The sequence below is a fragment of the Meriones unguiculatus genome, chromosome 9 (assembly GCF_030254825.1).
Source record: "Meriones unguiculatus strain TT.TT164.6M chromosome 9, Bangor_MerUng_6.1, whole genome shotgun sequence".
In the NCBI taxonomy this organism is placed as follows: domain Eukaryota; kingdom Metazoa; phylum Chordata; class Mammalia; order Rodentia; family Muridae; genus Meriones; species Meriones unguiculatus.
Genome location: NC_083357.1, coordinates 118,518,028 through 118,536,882, shown reverse-complemented (window position 1 = coordinate 118,536,882; position 18,855 = coordinate 118,518,028). Strand labels below are relative to the sequence as shown.

At 55.5% G+C, this 18,855-nt stretch overlaps 2 protein-coding genes across 2 annotated transcripts; both read right to left on the bottom strand.

Moving 5' to 3' along the window:
• Positions 1-6,451: 6,451 nt before the first annotated feature.
• LOC132656540 (uncharacterized) lies at positions 6,452-10,883 on the bottom strand. The gene is made up of 2 exons (XM_060391657.1): positions 9,004-10,883; positions 6,452-7,502 (listed from the first exon to the last, which is right to left on the bottom strand). Exons 1-2 carry the CDS (start codon positions 9,822-9,824, stop codon positions 7,328-7,330), a joined length of 996 nt encoding a protein of 331 aa, XP_060247640.1. The 5' UTR covers positions 9,825-10,883; the 3' UTR covers positions 6,452-7,327.
• Positions 10,884-12,686: 1,803 nt separating this feature from the next.
• On the bottom strand, positions 12,687-16,112 carry Zic2 (Zic family member 2). Its single transcript, XM_021644852.2, has 3 exons — positions 14,922-16,112; positions 13,131-13,294; positions 12,687-13,008 (listed from the first exon to the last, which is right to left on the bottom strand). Exons 1-3 carry the CDS (start codon positions 15,991-15,993, stop codon positions 12,691-12,693), a joined length of 1,554 nt encoding a protein of 517 aa, XP_021500527.1. The 5' UTR covers positions 15,994-16,112; the 3' UTR covers positions 12,687-12,690.
• Positions 16,113-18,855: the final 2,743 nt, after the last annotated feature.

Sequence of the window (18,855 nt, the reverse complement as noted above, 5' to 3'; positions counted from 1 at the left end):
TTTAACAACCTGGCCAAGGTATGAGACAGAGAGACCAAAGCCTTAAATTGATTCTTCTGAAAAATGGCTCCCTAAAAAAGTGAGTTGCTCCTCAAGTTGGTGGCCACTTTTGCTAAAGTGTCACACTGAAGATAATCATACTCATTCCATGATGTTTTAAAACCAACACTTAGACTCTATGAGAGCACTCAGTTATTTTTAATAACTGAAAATTTCTACATTTCCCTTCGGTGTAGGCATTTTAAAACAAAAATAGAACACACAGAGAACTCTTTCTCAAAATGACAGCCAATATTGAAAAATGTCACACCAGAACCAAAGCTCAGGGTAAGACTACTTTCCTCTAAGAGAAAAGAGACAATACTACCACGGTTTAATCTACTTTCCATACAATACATCCTTTCAGTTTAAGATAATGCTTTGTCCTTATCTTTAGTTCTCAAAATGCCAGGAAAACATTTTTAAAGGCTTCTCTAGCAAGGAGACTAGCCCAGAAATGTCAGTGGTTTGATGGTGCACACCCACCACGAGGGCCACACTTCATCCTTCCTACAGTCTTCTAGGCCAGGGCAGCATTCATCCTAACACTCTGCAAAGGAGGAGGAAGGGCAGCGCAGTGTCGCTAGCCACAAATATCTGAATGAAAAAGGACAAAAAGAGAAGAGAGTTGAAAGACGAAGCACAATTCCAAATTACTGAGTATGGACCTGTATTAATATATATCGTGCGGAACACTCGCTCTTCCTTTATGGCCGGGATAAAGGCTCCTCTGAGGCATTTCTAATTAGGGATGACTACAAGGAGCCAAAGGGAAGGGAGGAGCTCTGTACGGGGCCGGTCTCCGGGCAGCCCCACAGCCAGCCCAGCTGACGGAGGTGTGCTAATGAAGGAGTACTCAGGTATCGGTCAACTTCCTCCTCCTCTTCGTGAATTCCTGTTGTTTTTAAAACACTTGACACATGTTTAAACACTTACATAGCTCCTGGGCTTCAGGAAACCGGGTATGTTCAGCTGAGGGGAGAAGCGTGTAATGAGGAAGTTAACAAGGGCTGATATTTTTTTACAACATTCTTTAAAACTGAAAAACCTCTTTAAACACCAGGAACAGCTTAAATAATTCACTCGGAGCCTGAGGCTTCTCGGGGGACAGTCCCCATCCCTGGTCGGCTTCTGGCAGGGTTCTCCTGGATTTCAACCATGACAGTAGGCCCAAGAGCCCACGCAAAGACTCCCGGACCCACGGCTTCACCTACGCCTGGACTTCTGCGCGTCTCAGGGGCCTTTGTGTGGCCTGCCCGGGCCCCACCGGCTGCCAGGGCGACGGGAGAGCACCCTTCAGGCCTGCGAGGGTGCCCCTGGCCAGCCTGGAGCGGCGCGGGCCGGCGGGCAGCGCGGCCTGGCCCCCGCCCCGGCCTCGGCCACCGTTTTGTTGGGGAGTCGGAGCCGCGTGCCCCGGCTCCCTCACTTCCCTGCGGTCCGGCAGCGGGAAGCACGCGGGAGGGCGCGGCGGGGGTGCGCGGTGCCCGCCGGGCGCGGGGAGGCCTGCGTTCCCGCCTCCTGCCCGCTGCCACGCCCGGGTGCGGGGACCCAGAGCCTCCCGGTCTCCGCGTGCCCCGCCAGCCCCGCAGGGGCCGCGTCGGCGCCCTCGTCCCCGCCGGGCTCCCGAGACCGGAGAGTGCCGCAGGGGCCGGCCTGCTGCCCTGAGCGCTCCCAGGGCCGTCGGTTCTCCGCGGAGAGCAGCCGGGTGCAGGCTACCAGCTGCGGACGAAAAGAATTGCTCTTGCACGCACCGTCCTGTGCCCAGGGGCGCACGTGCGCGCACGCGAACGCACACACACACACACGCACACGCGTGCACACACACACACACACACACACACACACACACACACACAGGCCGCCCTAGCTGCCCAACCTCAGTATTCTGAGCAGGCAGTTTTCCACAACTTGCTTGACACAATAACAAAGACGTTTAAATGCCAGGACGCGGACTTCACTTCTTAACCTGCTGAGAGGAGCCGCTTTCAAAGCTTCCCCGCCGCGAATAAACTGACAAAAAATATGGGGTGCACTTATAAATTAAACACCTCACCCTCAAAGCAAGGTTTGTTAATCAGGTTTCTAAAGGAATAGCCGTGTCTGTCTTTCTATTCACCCAAATAATGCCCCAAGAAGGAACCCCTCGCACAGGAGAGCTGGGGAAATGAATTACACCCATAGCTAGTAAAACTCATCTTAAATGAATGGAACACCACTTGAACTTGAGTTCCCATTGTTTCACTGGACCATCGATGTTTTTAATTAAACAGAGCTACCCTTTCTGCTAAAACACTGCATAAAAGGGTTAGGTTTCTACTTTTGTTGAGGCAGCTGCCGCTGGTTGGCTCTTGTGTTTGAGCAACAGACTGTTGAAAAGAAGCGAGAAACAGCTCAACGCGGTCTTAATAGACCTGATTCCACAATGTACCTTGAAAAGGAATACATTGTGTTATTGTGTTAGTTTGCTACAAACCTATTAGAAGAAAAATAGCGTCCATCAGGTCTAACAAAACCCGTTTGTATTATACGCACTTATCTGCTTCAAATACACTTCTTGGCACAAAGGCTAGGACTCAACTAGATCAGCAAGAGCGAGGCGGAAGAACACATACCAGTTAGGTAATGATACACAGGCTAAAAATAATGATAGAGGAAGGCTCATGCCAGCGGGGATCGCAACTTTTTGTTTTTGATGAAAATGCAAGCAGCCCTACTTTACTTGAAAACACATTATAAACTTGAGGTCTTTTCGAGAAAAAAAAAACAAAAAAACAAAAAACAGCAACAACAAATTTTAAAAGATTTATTTCGTGTCAGTATTGATCCAGATCTCACAGTTGGAACAAATCTGATCCACTTTCGATAACAATTTGTTATCGAGAAGGATTCAGGGCAGAAATTTAGCATTTTAAAATCAGAATTAGGCAGCACAAAGATCCGGGTTCCTCAGGGAAACGGGTGAAAAAAACAAATCGAAAGCAAGGGTTCCAGCCCGGAGGCTGCGGAGCTGCGCTGCCTACCAGCAGGAAAGGAAGCGCTTCTTGGGAAATGCTCTTTTAAAAGATGAATTTAAAACTCGTGTTAATGGCATTTTGAACAGAGAGTGCAACTTGAAGCACAGAAATAGGTGACATTCCTAAGATAAGCCTGCCGACTCTTGGACTGCAAACTTTAAGGAGAAAAAAAAAAAAAGAGTCAAATGGTGAGGACAGTTTTACTCAGACAGCTGAAGTGCTGTCTGTTTACGAGGCACCTCTCCCTTCTGCAGAAAACCCCTGTCCTGGTTTCCCACCCGCGAACACCAGAGAAGGAGAGATTGCTTGTTAGTTACTCTACTGAGAGAGAGAGAGAGAGAAGAAGAAGAAGAAGAAGAAGAAGAAGAAGAAGAAGAAGAGAGAAGGGAGAGAGAAGAAGGGAGAGAGAGGGAGAGAAAAGAAGAAGGGAGAGAGAAGGGAGAGAGGGAGAAGAAGGGAGAGAGGGAGCAGAAGGGAGAGAGGGAGAAGAAGGGAGAGAGAGCAGACCTAAGTTACTATAGCCTTCTATGGGAGGTCTACATTAAAAACTAGATGGCCAAACAATTCATTTTACAGATCTGAATTAATAAATCATTGCATAAGGATTTAGGAAAAAAATGTTATCCTATAACTTTAGACAACAGTTTTGTTACTTGTACAAAATAGGTGAGTTAGACTGTTCTAAACGGAAATTTGAAGTCAGGTGACTGGTAACTGTTCTCTTCATTTGCAACATTTTCTCAAGAAGTGTGTGTGTGTGTGTGTGTGTGTGTGTGTGTGTGTGTGTTGGATGGTAGTTCAGATACATCGAATACTTTAAGACTTTTCACTGACATCTTCATCTCCACTGTATTCAAATACAGTTTTAAAAGCAATTTTATTTGGATTTCAAAAATGGAAATGAAATCCATAACCCCAAATTGTGTATTATAAAATTAGTTTCTCAAATGTGTTTGTCAGAAGAGCAGGCATTTTCAGGTTAAGAATTGTTTTTATTTTACATATATTCAACTATACCAAATACGAGAGGACTGTTTTCTTACAACTTTAAGAAATATTTTGGGGGCCTGAAGTTAGGTTTTTTTTTTAAGGGATGGATATTCAATATATTTTAATTAGAAGAGATTTTTCAAATAAGCAAATGTTTACCAAATAGAACATTTAGTAACATTTGGAAACCCAGCAAAGGAAGGCCTTAAATGTGACCTGTAATCTGATTCTTTGTATTGTGCATAATCTTGAAAACCTCTAACCTCAAGCTCTTACAAAGGATTTTAAGAGGATATAAGCATTTCTGTTTATTCTCTACAGTTAAAATATGCATTATAATTTGTCCCTACTTAACGAACAAAAAGATCAAATTAACAGTTTTTCTATTAACCTTTCCATTTTTTTCTAGAACTGAGTCTTTTTAATTGTTATTTTCTCATTTCTGACATCTAAAAAATTATGCAATACAATACTGAAAAAATGTACTGCCATTTATCTTAAAGAGCATCTATTTTGAAAGATTTTAGAAGATGTGTTTGCAAAGTATTTACATACTCTTGGTTTGCCTTCAGTAGGTAAATGAGTTATCATTTCAATTTTCCTTTTGGCTTCATTTGTCTTTCAGCTTAGATAAGGGGAGTAAGGCGAGTGGATTTGTTTTAAGGATTTCTGCCACAGAAGATTATTTCAGTGCCATTTTCTGCTGTTGTGTCTGAAAAACTGTTGGCCAAGCCCACTGCCTGCTGCCCCAGACATTCCGCTGCATCCACCGCTGGCAGTCTTCAGAGGGAAAAGATTCAGCTTCCAAACTTGATTAAAAACAGCCTAACAATTTCTGCCCCGTTAGAGAAGTGTGTGGTTGAAGAAGCCCAGTAAATTGCTCCAGAGAGGAGGAGGCCTGGGTCTGAGCTGTTTCACTGGGGAATAGGTGGGAGCTTAAAGAATGCAGGGGGATAGAAGGGGACCTTGTGTTCACCAAAACCCACAGGTAAAACTTGCTGTGGAGGGTTTCAATGCTGACACACAGTGATTCTCTCTGTAATTTGTCACCTTAACTTGAAAGCAAACACCCAGAGCAGAGAGCTATAGACAGGTTTGGAAATTGTGGACTTGTTTTGAGTAACTAAGAGGCCTTTTGTTTTCCACTTAGCAAATATTTCATAATATACTTCTGCCCTTAAAGTTACCTTCTGGAAAACACAATTAAAAGGAAAACACTAAGAAGGAAAGGGAACCAGGAATGAGACATATGCAGGTTGGTGAATTAAGTAAAGGTTTGTCAGCATCTTCTTGATGATATGTTATTTTTTGGCTTATGATGATTTTTTATAGCAAAACCTAAAGACATCCAAACCCGAGGAATCCAATCATGAACAAAAGTGGGAGGTTTTCTGGCACATTTCAATGATAAAGTGAAAATTCTGCCCCTCTGTGACTGTGCTTCAGCTGGAAATCTGATGCCAGAAATTGGTGCAATTTGTTACTTTTTTGTGTGGGCTCAGGAGGAGGAAAATATGATACATCGGGGAATTTTACAGTAGAGCCGTGTTTAGTTTTAATTTTCCTGTATTTTAAAATAAACACTTTGACCAAAGCATGTTTGATCTTTGCAAGAAGGAAGTGTGCATTGTGAAGGAATGTGCAGTGCTTGGAGATGAAACTGGGGCTGTGACTCACAGCTGCAAGCAGAAAAAAAAAAAAAAAGAAAGAAAAGAAAGAAAAGGCGGCGGCGTGTCAGGCCGAGGTGTTCAGTCTAATAACTCAAGCTGTAAACTGTATCCCCTAAAATTACCTCCATAATAAATCACTGTGAGAAGAAAAAGTTTGGGCTGAAGGTGTAAGTGAAAGAAAATCCTCAGGGGCTACGGCGCTGGGGCCTGTGGCAATGACATAAAATACACATGAGATTACTTTGTCCAAAACTTGAAGAATTAGAGCAATGCTCAAAATTATTCTAGCACAAGTTTTTTGCATGGCATAGATTTCGACACATTTTAATATACCCTGTCTCAGAAATGGGTTTGCATTTCTTTTTTCCTTCTCCTAGTCACACAGCCAAAGTGTTTTATGAGCTTTCCGACCTATTAATTCAGTTTGGAGGGGGATACAGGTCAAAACAGCTTTCTGTTTAAAAAAATCAGTTGCAACTAAATGATCAAATACGTATCAAGAGTAACCAGGGCAGACGTCCCTCTGAAATTTCCCTAGGTTCCGTTCTCATATTTCAGTTTTGCTTATAGGTACCAAAGAAAACACTCAGTTCGTGTGAGCTGGTGAAATAGCCTGCCTGGACTCAGAGCTCCCCCGGAGAAGTCCAGCGCGGCGGTTGGTAAAGCCCCGTGCCAAAGCCTACAGGCTTGGGAAATGAGACCATTTGGGGGACAGAATGCACCAGTGTGGAGTGGAGGAGCTAAGAAGAGGCTGGGTGCCCAGAGAAAAGGCGCGATCATCAAGGGGAAGCTTAAGGACAGGAGCGAACAAATCTTCGAAACCGTAAGATTGGGGAAGTCAAGAAACAGGCTCATCAAGACCACATTGAAACAATTTATTTTATAGGATCCTCCTACATTTCCAGAATTAGTGAGCAGAATTCTGAGCCACTCTGAGAACACGGACTGTTCTTGACGGCTCCCGAGGCTCAGATGAAGACTGAGAAGGAGAAAAAAATAAAGCTGACACACGGAACTATCAGGAGGGAAACGACAACTCACAAAACGAAGGCTGACTCCAGAGAAGTTTGCAGGAAAGATGGACTGAAAAAAGGGAGTCCACAGCAATTAAAACTCCGCCGTGGCTCATTAGGATTCGTGGCTGAATGTCCAGCTCTTCTGTTTATCTTTCTCCCAGGATCAATATCCTAGCAGCTTGGGCCTGGGAGGAGCCCCAGTCGGGCCCTGCGTGAGCCTGACCTTTCTGCCCTCCCCACAGGTCGGAGCATCCCTCAGAACCACGGGCCAGCCCCGCGTCCGCGCTCATTAAGCCCCCATTCTCAGGCGTGCGGGAAGTGCGGGACTGCGGTGGGTGCGGGGCGACAGGCCAGAGGCTGGAGACGGTGGACAGGCAGGACTGGCCGACTCCACGGTTTCAGGAAAGCACGCTCGCCCATGTGGGTCCACTGGGCCCAGAAGACAAAGCAAAACCAACCTAGCGCGGTGCGTCCCAGGCAGGCTCGCAGCGTGGAGCTCTGCCTCGCTCTGGGCTGGGGGTTTTGCTGGCACCGCAACAGGTTTTGGAAAAGCAGTCAAAGCCCTTTGCTCCCATCAAAGGGAGCTGGATGCCCACACTTAGAGCTGCCGGGTCAGGAGCACTCGGAGCCCTGGAGAAGCAGCTCGGAGAGAAGCCGGAGAAGCTTCAACTACGCTATGGTCATCTGGGGTGCTACTCCTGTTCTGTCTGTCCCCTTGTGCCTCCTCTGGCCACGCTGCTCCCTTCTGCTCCCCAGCGCCACTGCCTTCACCGCTGAAAAATAAAATAAAACTGGGATTAAGCAAGGGTTATGAGGTGGGGTAGTTAGCCCTTCACCCCACAACTGACAGGAAGGACCACTGCCCCGGCCCCACACACACACACATGCACGCACGCACGCACACGCACGCACACACGCACGCACACGCACACACTCTTGCACACACACACACACACACACACACACACACCAGGAGACTAGAGAACTCGGCGGGTGGGCAGGACAATCTGGCCCGTTACAGTCCCTGGGGGTGGACCTAGGGAGGCCAGCTGCGGCATTCCTCACCCCCACCTGGCCTCCGTCGGCCCCATCTCAACCGAGAGCCTGCAGAGACGTGGGCCTCACCTCTAAGGGCAGGACCCTCCAAAGCTGCGTTAGGTGCGTGCAGAGCAGGCCCGGCCCCCTCCCCGACGGTGGGAGGGGGAGGGGATGCGGGCACCCGCCTGCTGGTCCTGCGCCACCCACACACGTGCCTGCGGCCTCAGGTCCTTCCCACCCATGAGTGGACGGGTGGTGGAAAGATGCCGAGGCCGCAGGAGGTGCGCGGATGGTGCGCACTGGCTGGGGAGCGCGAGCCGCGAGGCTGTGTGGGTGCGCCGAGCGCAGGGGCTCCGGACCCTGCCCGCGGCCTGCCGAGCCAGGTGGGGCTGCAGGGCCCGGGAGAGAAGCACAAAGCTCCCGGGGAGGCCAAACGGCACCTCTTCGAAAGCTTCTCTGCCCCGAGAACAGAAAGAAAACTGGGGCGGGGGCACAGTGGCCCCCAGCGCCCAAAGCAGCACCTGGCGCCACGCAGAGGCGGGGCAGGTGGGGAGGGCCCTGCCCGGGCCGGCCACAGGGTCCGCAGTAGCCATTCAGAGGCGGCGACACGAGGGCCTTTTTGCGCCCCCCCGTCCCCCGGCCACCCCTAGCCTTGACCATGACCCCAGGCCCTCGGGCTGCCCAGGCAGTTTTACAGGTGGCCTCTTTCGTTACACTCTCCTCTCACCATCGCCGCCGCCGTCGCCTCCCCAGGGACCCAGCGGGATGGGCTTGAGTTTTCCCATCTAGTCTGGAAAGATCTAGATTCCCCCCACCCCGCAAAAAAAAAAAAAATCCAGCAACGACCAGCCGGAGCAGGAGGGTTTGAAGAGAGGAGGGAGGATAATGGCGTTTCTATGGCCTCGCTTCTGAGCTGCTGGTTAAAAATAGAAACCTTTCATTTTGTCCTGTCTGCTGGCTAGCACTGGGACTCGGAGCTGCAAGTTTCTGGGGCATCCGTTCATAATCAGCCCACAAGTGGACATTGAACCCCTGCTTTGAGAGGAGCCTTCCACACGGTTCCTATTTCAGCATTTTGTTTTTAAAGTAAAAGCTTATCTAAAGTTCTCCCAATTCTTGAGGAGCTGTTATTCTAAGGCCCTTATTTCTTAACCTTTGTAAGTGGGCCTAGCGCCCCTGGAATCATTTCTGAGACCTAGTTTGGGGACCATGTGGATCCGAGTCTCGATGGCGTACTTGGTAATCTGCGCGTCTCCAGCCTCCTGTGCCACCACCGAGCTCCCCGGGGCCGTCCCGGGCCACACTTCCCCAGCCCCGCGAGCCAGCGCGGGCGAGGCCTCCCTAGCCTCACACTGGGCCCTGGCGAATAGCAGGAGCCTGGGGAAACCCGAGCCCGGCTCCAGCCCGTGGTCTGCCCTTGATGTCGGGGTTTTGTGCGGAAGAAAAAAAAAAAAAAAACAACTTGAGACTGAAAACATCCGTCTGAAAAAGAGACAAAGGGAACAGGGTGGGTGGAGGGAGAGGAAGGTGGCGGCGGCGGGGAGAAGAGGCCCGGGCCAGGGCGGCGTCTTCGCTGCGGGAGAACCGCCGCGTCCCGGCTCGCGCGGCCTCCTCCCCGCCGGGGGCTGCGGAGAGCCTGCTGCCCCTGGCCGCTGTCCTCGCGGCCCTCCAGGACGCGGCGAGGACCACGGCGGCTGCTCGGGACGCGCCTCCCGCGGGAGCTCCGGCCGCCTCCGCAGAGCGCCAACCTCGAGGTGGGGCTCCTTCGGCGGCGGGCGGAGCTGCGCGAGGCGGGCGGCCTCGGCTCCCTGAAGTTCAAGGTGACGGCGGCGGAGAGCCGCGGCGCAGCCCGGGCCCGCGGGAGGCGAGGACGCGCTCCAGGCGCGAGCAGCCCGGAGGGGCAGGTTAGCGCCCGGGCTGGAGCTGGGGGCGGGGGCTGGGTCATCCCCGCTCGGGCCCCCACCCCGCCAGGCTCCCGGCTCGGGCACCGCCGCCGCGCCCTTCAGGACAGGGGCCGGGCGTCTTCGCCCTTCCCACGCGGTCTCCCTCGTTCTCATTCGCCTGCTGGAATCCGAAGGGCTCACTAAGAGACAGTGCGCGCAGGGCCCCGCACCAAGCCGCACGGCCGAGGGCTGCTGCGGACAAAGCCTCGAGGCGCAGGACGCCTTTCCCGAGGGCTCTGCCGGCCTCGGCTGGGCTAGAACACTTTCCGGCGGCGATCTTCCGGGCCCAGGCCCAGACACGTCGTGTTTCTCTGCCGAACGCTAACAGGGCTGTGGGCTGGAGCGAGCTCCCTCTGGAAAGCAGTCGTACCACCGTGACCTTGGAGCGCATCCATTTCGTCTTCCTGCATCTAGGAAGGCCTCAAGGCCTTAGGTTAATGAAGCCGCCCTCTGAGCACACAGATACGTATTTGGGATATCTCAGGACTAGATCTCCAGCCTCCCGATGAAAAGGTTGAAAATATTTGCAATAGGACCGTTCCCTTCTTGCTCACAAAATGAATATTTAATCGGACTCTTGCCTACTCCCCCAGGGATAAGGAAAAACCCTGAACGATTTTCTTCACAGCTTATAATGTGTCCAATGAACTCTCCCAAGGCTCGGGAACATATGCCAATTATTTTAATAATTTTGCTTAATATTATTAGGGGTTATAAATTTGATTTTAATAGAGGGTTGATTGCTTCAGAGCTCAGGCAGCTCACGGGCCGCTGGGGAGGTCCAACCTGCCACTAGTCCCCCTGAGTATCACAGGCCAGCACGCACGTGAGTCAGGCTGCGCTTCGGTGGCCGCGGAACAGGCAGTGTGGCCCGTGGAGGCCAGCCTGGCCTCCTCCCAGCCGTCCCCTGGGGCTGTCACTCCGGGCCCTCAGCCCAGGGCAAGCAGGAAGCAGCGGAAGACTCTCGCAGCGGACGCCGGCGGCCCTGGCTCGTCCTGGGGAACTGCTGGAGCCGCTGGGGTCTGCCCCCTCCGCCCTCGCTTAAGGCCTCGCGGAGCCACAGGGGCACCCACTGGGAGCGAGAGGTCGGGTGGTTTGGGAACTGAAAAATCATTTCCTCCGTACCTACCCTTTTATTACTGAAATTATTTTTACTTTCTTTACAGCATGCTGTTTGAAAACTCACAGACTCCTGTGGCGATAGGAAGCCCCGCCGCCAAGGTTCCAGAAACAGGGCTCTCCTTTTCAGTCACTTCCACCTGGCAACATTAGCCTTAGTGCTTTCTAGGAGACTGCTTTCTTTAAGATGGAAGAGTGGATGCATCCCTCTCTATGATGGCAAAAAAATAAATTTTTTTTAAACATTCTATTTCTACTTATTACTTTTTCTTGAACACCACTGCAGGGCTGCTTAACATGCACAGGATTTATTGAGCAAGCTTTGCTTAAAATATCAAGGAAAAAATAAAAACGAACTCCTTTAAACTATAATCAGTGGGCCAAGTTCAAAAACAAAGTACTCAGCTCAGTTTTAAACATGCAATTAAAAATAACTGTACCTCAGCTTTTCAGAGAAAGGGAGGAAGGGGGCTGGGTAGAGAGGAAAACAAAGAGTAAGGAAATGTTTAGTGCTCTTAAAGCCAGCCCCAATAGCTGAGAGCAAGAAAGGCATTCCCTCGGATAATGGAGCCCTTCGACTCTCTGAAGGTTCCCGCCGCCATTCCTCACAGGGGCTTTCCAAAAATTTAATTCATTCTCAGCCACCAAACAAAAGGATGCAGAAAATAATTTTGAGACTTTCTGCCAAGGGGGCAGCTTGCCCATTCTCTATGCATAAATAGACCTTCCTCCAAAGAATGCAAGGTGGGACAGCCCCTCCCCACTCCCGGTCCATACCCTCTCAGGTCTCACGCTGTGTCCTTCTTGCTCTTCAATAACTTTGCTAGGGGGTAAGAAGGATGTTCATGCGGTTTCAACACATTTTATTATATTTCTGTATGCATTACTCTCAAAACATCACAAGAAATGATCAAACCACTTAAACCTTCAAATAAAAAATCTGAAACAGTTTATGCCCACAATTGTACATATTTATAGTTAAGAAACATTCTTTATAAATATTGTTTCCTCTGTAGCAAGTTAATACCATAATTTAATTACAAATGGATAAATATGGCAACAGATATTTACAGAAGGGTGTCATACGGAAAAAGCTAACGGCACACGCTTAACTCCCACCCCCCCCCCCTAATCTTTCATACAAGAACTAACAAACCGAACTCGCAAAAGCACTGAGACATCACGTGGAAACCCAGCTAACAGAAAATACATTCACAAGCGTTGGTGGTGATGTGTGCTATGGGTTGGTGCGCTGAAGAAAACAGAAGGGAGACTTTGGCACGGCTCATTTTTCCAGTCTATAGTTGCATGAAGTGTACAATCAAGTTGCCTCGTTAGAAGGAACACAATATTTAATACCACGATACAAATAAACCATTTTCTTCCACATTACTTAAAAAAGAAACCAGGTAAACTAAAAGGGAAAAAGAAAAGGCTATCACTTGGGGAAAGGAGAAAGGCGGGAAGGAACGCAATCCGGAGTTTACAAATGGACAGACTTCTACCCACCATTAAGCCATGAAAATCACCAGGAAGGAGTCCGCTATGTACAGTTGGTCACAGACCGGGAAGCATGGGGGAGGGGAGGGGCTGCTTGGGGGGTTTGGCTCGGCGTTTCTGTGGAGTTTACTTTCTTAAAATTTTTATTTTATTTTGTATTTTCAGCTTCAGAGACACACAAAGATTTTACTTTTCATGCCTAGATTGTTTTTTTAAAAAACGATTAAAAATCCTCCTGCTGGTAAAATCTTTTTCATCACCGTAAAAATCTGATCCGCAATTTTAACAAGACGATCCTAAGGTGGGTCTGGGGAGGGCTGCGGTGGAGACGGGGCCGGGAGCGGGAGAAAGGCTTGGCCGCTCACACGTACCATTCGTTGAAGTTGGAGGAGAGGCCGCTATGGCCTGCGGCTGCGGCGCCGCCCCCGCCGGAGCCGCCGCCGCCCCCGCCGCCCGCCCCGCCGCCCCCGCCGCCGGCCGCCGAGCCGCCTCCGGAGCCGCCGGCCCCAGCCCCGGCGCCCCGGTGCACGGCGGAGACTGCGGCCGCCGCCGCCGGGGACAGGTTGGAGCTGCTCTGCGGCTCCGCGCTGGGGGACACCAGCCCGGGGGGAGTGGACGACTCGTAGCCAGAGCTGGCAGCCGGGGAGGACTCGGAGCCCTGAGGGGAGGACTCATGGACCTGCAAGACAAAAGCCGGGAGCGGGGGCCCGTGGGGGCTGGGTGAGTGCAGCTGCTGTGGGCCCCCGAGCGCCCCGGCCCCCGCCCGGCCCCGCCCGGCCCCGCCCGGCCCCGCGGTGGTACCTTCATGTGCTTCCGCAGCGAGCTGGGGTGCGTGTAGGACTTGTCGCACATCTTGCAGAGATAGGGCTTGTCGCTCGTGTGCACGTGCATGTGCTTCTTCCTGTCGCTGCTGTTGGCGAAGCGCCGGTCGCAGCCCTCGAACTCACACTGGAAGGGCTTCTCCCCTGGGGACAGCAAATAGGGCGCTCGCCAGGGCGGCCGCGGCGGCAGATCCCGCCCGGCTCGCTAACTCGCCCCTCCATCCCGACACCCGCTCCACAAATTCCCAAGGAGTTTCGGGGCGCCCCGGCCCTGCGCGCCTCCCCACGGAGCTTTCTGGACTCCCAGCTCCCTAACAAGTTGCTCTAGCCACCGAGAAGCTGTTATTTTGACAAAATATTTGGGGCATTATGAAATGCACACAGGCGGCTGGGCTGCTGTCGCTCTTTCTGGGGCCAGTAGGCGAGCACATTTGGAGTTGCTGGAGCCGTTTGGAGACTGGGCAGGGAGAGCGGCTGAGCCAGTATTTCTCATCCAAGAGCTGCAAATGGAGTTAACAATGACCGCAGTATGAACGCCAGCCTTTTTTTTTTTTCCAATGGGGGTGGGGGTTAAGCATTATGGCGGTAAGGTATTTTAATCTCTTAAAAACAAGGGCTTGAGGGGTTGGAGTCAGGAGAAGCTTTCGACGATCTCCCTGTTTAATTTTCTGGCGGTCCCCGCACCCTGTTGCCAGGATTCCAAATGCTTGGAGTCATTTAGAGGTGTGAGAACCCAAACGTCGCTCCCCTTGGAAAGGGGACCAGCTAACGTTAAATTCCATTAGCACCTAAACTGTTTTTAAAGACAACCGCTCAGACGCTGGGCATTTCATGCAAATAAATTTCTCAAAATTTAAACCTTGTTAAAAGCTTGTCTCGCACCTCGGCTCCCTCCCTTCCCAAAAGAGAACAATGGGCCCCTGGCTCGTCCCCACGGCGGAGTAAATATTGACGAGGGAAGTTGCTAAAACATTTGGCTTTCTTTCGGGAAATTGTCTTTTGCGGTTTTGGCTGCGGCCTGGCTGCAGATGAACCATCTACGAGGCGAGAGGCGCGTTCTCTGGCGTGCCCCCTCTTCCCGCGTTCGCCCCGCGGGGCGGTGCTGCCTGGGGCTCCGGCTGGCCCGGGCGAGGGTCGAAGCGCCGAGTCGCCAACCCTCTGGTGCCCGTTAGAGAATTTCACCAACTGCTGACAAACCTCCCGCAGTCCCTTGCGACCCACCGAGACGGGCTTTAAAAACACTTTTTAAATGAGAACCACTTTACAGCTCCAGCTCACACCAGACTCGGTTAATGGGAAACAGTCCCGGGAAGGGCGTTTGGACCCCGGGAAACAACACAAGCCTCTGAAACGCAGACAACCACTCCGCTTGGGGCAGAAAGGCTCCCTCAGACAAGCTTGCAAAGCTCTCGCTAGGCTGGCTTCCCGGACCTCGAGTTAGGGCAGAACTGTTTTACTTTGTCGGCTCTACCTAGGATGGAAATTTTTCACCAGTATTGTGGGGGGGTGGGGGTGGCAATCGCTTCCAAGTATATATTTGGTTTTACGGGGATCCTTTAAAGTCCAGTTTCCGCACATGGAAAGAAAAATCCCAGTCCAACAGTTCGCTACCAGCCTCCAACAAAACAACCCTCCGGCTGTCCCGCGCTCTCCACTCCCGGTCCCCGGCTGACGGCCAGCCCCGGAGAGCGCGCGCGGGCGCACACACGCACACCCCCCGAACACTCGCTTTCCCTCCAGGCGCCCCTTCCCGCTGCGGAGCCGCGCTCACCTGTGTGGGTCCTTTTGTGGATCTTGAGGTTCTCGGAGCGCGCGAACACCTTGCCGCAGCCCGGGAACGGGCAGGGGAAGGGCTTCTCGCCCGTGTGCACGCGGATGTGGTTGACCAGTTTGTACTTGGCCTTGAAGGGCTTGCCCTCGCGCGGACACTCCTCCCAGAAGCAGACGTGGTTGCTCTGCTCCGGGCCGCCGACGTGCTCCACCGAGACGTGCGTGACCAGCTCGTGCATGGTGCTGAAAGTTTTGTTGCAGCTCTTCTTGGGGCTGGCCAGCTGCTCGGGGTCGACCCACTTGCAGATGAGCTCCTGCTTGATGCACTGCTGCCGCATGTACCGGAAAAAGGCCCCCGGGTGGTGGTGGTGGTGGTGGTGGTGCGCGGCGGCCGCGGCCATGTTCATGCCCATGTTCATATTCATGGGCCCGTACTGGTTGTGGAGCTGCGCCGCCGAGTAGGGGTCGGTCCGCGGGCTGGCCACCTGGCGGTACTGCTCCGAGCGCCCGAACACCTCGCCCGGCAGGCCCAGGCGCATCTGCCCGTTGAGCACGTTCTGCGAGCCGTGCGGCCCGTGCTGCTCCGGCAGCCCGGGGAAGAGGAGGTGGCCCTGCGCGTCCGAGTGCGCGTGGTGCAGGCCGCCGGCGCCGGGCGCGAACAGGCCGTGCTGGCCGCCGCCGGCCGCCGCGTCGCCGAAGCCGCGGCTGCGGAACAGGAAGTCCCGCGTGGAGTTGAACGGCGGCCCCGAGTAGGAGCCCACGTGCGCGGCGTGGGGCCCCAGCGCGGCGGCGGCGGCGGCCGCGGCGGCCGAGCCCGGGTAGGCGGCCGGGCCCTGCGACGTGAAGGCCGACGTCTGGCCGGGGGACAGCTCGTGCGCGCCCGCGTTGAGCTTGAAGGCGCCCATGTGCGCGGCGGCCGAGTCCACGAAGCCGTTCTGCGCCGCCGCCAGGCTCAGCTCGCGGTCCTGCATCTCGGCCGCCGCCGCCGCCGCCGCCGCCGCCGAGTGGTGGTGGTGGCGCGCGAAGCCGCCCACGCCGATGGCCGGGAACTGCGGGCCCGCGTCCAGCAGCATGGCCAGCGCGCCCGGCCGGCCCGCCGCCGCGGCTCCCGCTCCCGGCCGGCCGCGCGCGTCCTCCGGGCGACCCCGGCGCTCCCGGGAGCCGCGCAGCCCGCCCGGCTGTGCCGCGGGGCCGGCCGGGCCGCGAGCGGAGGCGCGGAGAGGACGGAGAGGCGGCGGCGGCGGCGGAGGAGGAGAGTCCGAGCGCAGGCGGAGAACCAAAGTGTATTAAAGACGGCGGCGGGGCGGGCGGGAGGAGGGAGCGAGGAGGCGGGCGGCGGGGAGGGGGCGCGAGGGCGGGCGGGCGCCGCGGCCCCCACCCCTGCGCGCCCCCGCGCGCCGGCGCGCGCTCGCCCAGCCGGCGCGGCGCCCCGGGAGCCCGGCGGGGCCGGCGGAGCGCGCTCACCGAGCCCGCGGGGCCAGGCGTCCCGGGCGGCCGCCGCGCGCGGGCCTCGCCGGCTCCGCAGCCCCGCTGCCCCGGCCTCGGCGGGGCGCCCGGGCCACGCGCTCGGCCGTCCTCCCCGGGCCCGCGTGGGCTGCGGGCGGCGCTATTGTTCGGCTCCGGGCGGCCCGGCCCGACCTCAGCGCTCCCGCTCCTCCGTTCCCGGCCTCGGCGGCGCCCGGAGCGGCAGATCGCGGCGGCCACCGAACGCCCAGATGGAGGCGGCGGGCGCCGCTCCCTCCTCCTTTAAGTTGGGCGGGGGGAGGAGCAGGGGAGGGGCGGGGGCGGGGGGCGGGGGCGGCGGGGGGAGGGGAGTCGGGAAAAACAATAACAACAATAAGGAGTGCCCTCCGCCGCCCCGCGCCCGGCCCGCCCGCCCCGGCCGGCCTGCCCCGCGCGCATCGGCCGCGGCCGTGAGCCCCGCGCGGACGTCCTCCCCGCAGCCCCCGCCACCGCTCGCCGGTTCGGGACCGCCGCGCGCCGCTTGCTCGGGATTCTGACCGTCCCTCCCTCCGCTCTCCCCTCCCCCGCGCGCCCCGGCTCCCGCGCGGCGCCCTCCCTCCCGGAGCGCCCGCCCACCCCGGCCTCGGGGACGGCCATTGGCCGCCGCGGCCCCGGCCCTCCCGCGCCCCGCCCCGCGCCCGCCCCCGCGTCCTCGCGCCCGCCCGCCCGCCCGCTCCGAGCCGCCGCGGCGGAGGCCGGACGCGCCCAGCCCGGGGCTGCGGGCCCGCGGAGTCGCGCCCGCGCCCCCGGCCCCCGGCCCCACCGCCCGAGGCCGTCGCCCCCCGCCGCATCCCGGCCTGGAGCCACACGGCGCCCTCGCACTTTGCCAAAGGGTAGCGACTCCTCCGAGATGGCATCACTTCCTAACGGTCCCGAACGCCCGGAGACCCTGGCCCACAGCGCCCTCGGCTGTAGAGCTGTTCCTCACGGTCGCCGGGCGGAGCCTCTCGCCCCGTCGGAACCCCACCGTCCCCGTCCTCACCCTGACAGTGCGCCCTGAGGCGCTCACACGGGGGTGGGGGACGGGGCGCGCAGATGAAGTCTAACCCGCCCCTGCTTTCCAGCCCCGGCTCCCTCCTCCCGGCGCCTCCCCCGGCCCAGGCTGCGGTCCCCACCTGCCTCTGCGCGCACCCCGCTCCCCGCTCCTCCCGCCAGCTCATACCACAGGAGCACACCCGGGCAGCGCTCCCCGGAGGCTGGGGGTCGTCTCCCCCGGGGTGGACACCCACTGGCCGCTCTACAGCCACGTTGGGTCAGGCAGTAGAATGGCCAGAAGCGAGCACGGCTTAGGCCTTAGTTTGGATGCCGCCATCGGGCTCGGGGCCTCGGGAGAACACACTGGGCCTTAAGCCTTCTTTTCCTGCACTGCTAGCCCGGTGAACCCACCGCTAAGCTTCTCCCAGCGCCGCCCTCGACCCAGGCCGGCCCGCCACCAGGAACAGTCCTTGTCCCTCGGCCCTCAGACTGCGCTCCAGCAGGGGCTTGCAGGCCTAGACTTCGGGGACGTAGGAAGCTTCAGCCTGTGGCCAAGGTCTGTCTTCGCCTTTGTGAGGCCTGAGAACTGCTTTTGTTTATAACCCTCTGGAAACCGAGACAGAATTCGGGCAAGAGAATAACGACACACTTCGAAATTTCTGTGGAAATGAAATCCCCAAAAACGCTGGACGAACACTCTGGTTGAGGATTGCTGCCAAGGATGGGCTCTCCTGCCTGCTCCAGCGAGATGTCATACCTTAGGCGGTCAGGCTCAAGCGCTGGGGCTGGCCTCAGTCCCTTCTACAAGGACCCCCTCGCTTCCTCTGTACTCACACTCCCCTGTCACGGGGGAGGAGAGAGATGGCCACCGAGGAAGGCAGCTTGTCTGAAATCATGAGCCTTCCTGGAAACTGGAGGGGAAGGTGGTCCTCCTTCCACCCAGACCCCTACCTCTTCTCTCAAAGGGCAGATGCCAAGCTCGCCTGCTAAACTGCGGGGCGGGGGGGGGGGGGAGGTAAAATAAGCAGAAAGGCTTCAATCCGTTTACAAAATAAAATAAACCTGCCAGTTCAGTCTTCCACATTTGCTTGCCTTGTTTCTCAGTTTATATAAAAAGTGCATATGATGAGGCTTTGCTCAAAAATACTGCCACTCCCAATTTTTCAAACCTCAGATTGGTTGTGAGAATAGCAGCCTCACTCATCCAAAGCCCTTCCTTCCTTCTTTCAAGCCCCCCCACCCCGCTCTGCCGCGTTTTCACCCCTCCCCACTCTGCCCTCCCTCTCCTTTCTGACCCATTCTCTCCTTTCGCTTTGATTTCTCCTTTGCTGCGCCCGCATTTCAGGACGGCGCTGCTGGGCGCTCGCTGGCGCTGGCTTCGGGGGCCGAGCGGTGGCGCAGACGCCTTAACTCCCGCCGGAGAGCTCGCGGGCTGGGCCCTCCTGGCTATTCTTTCT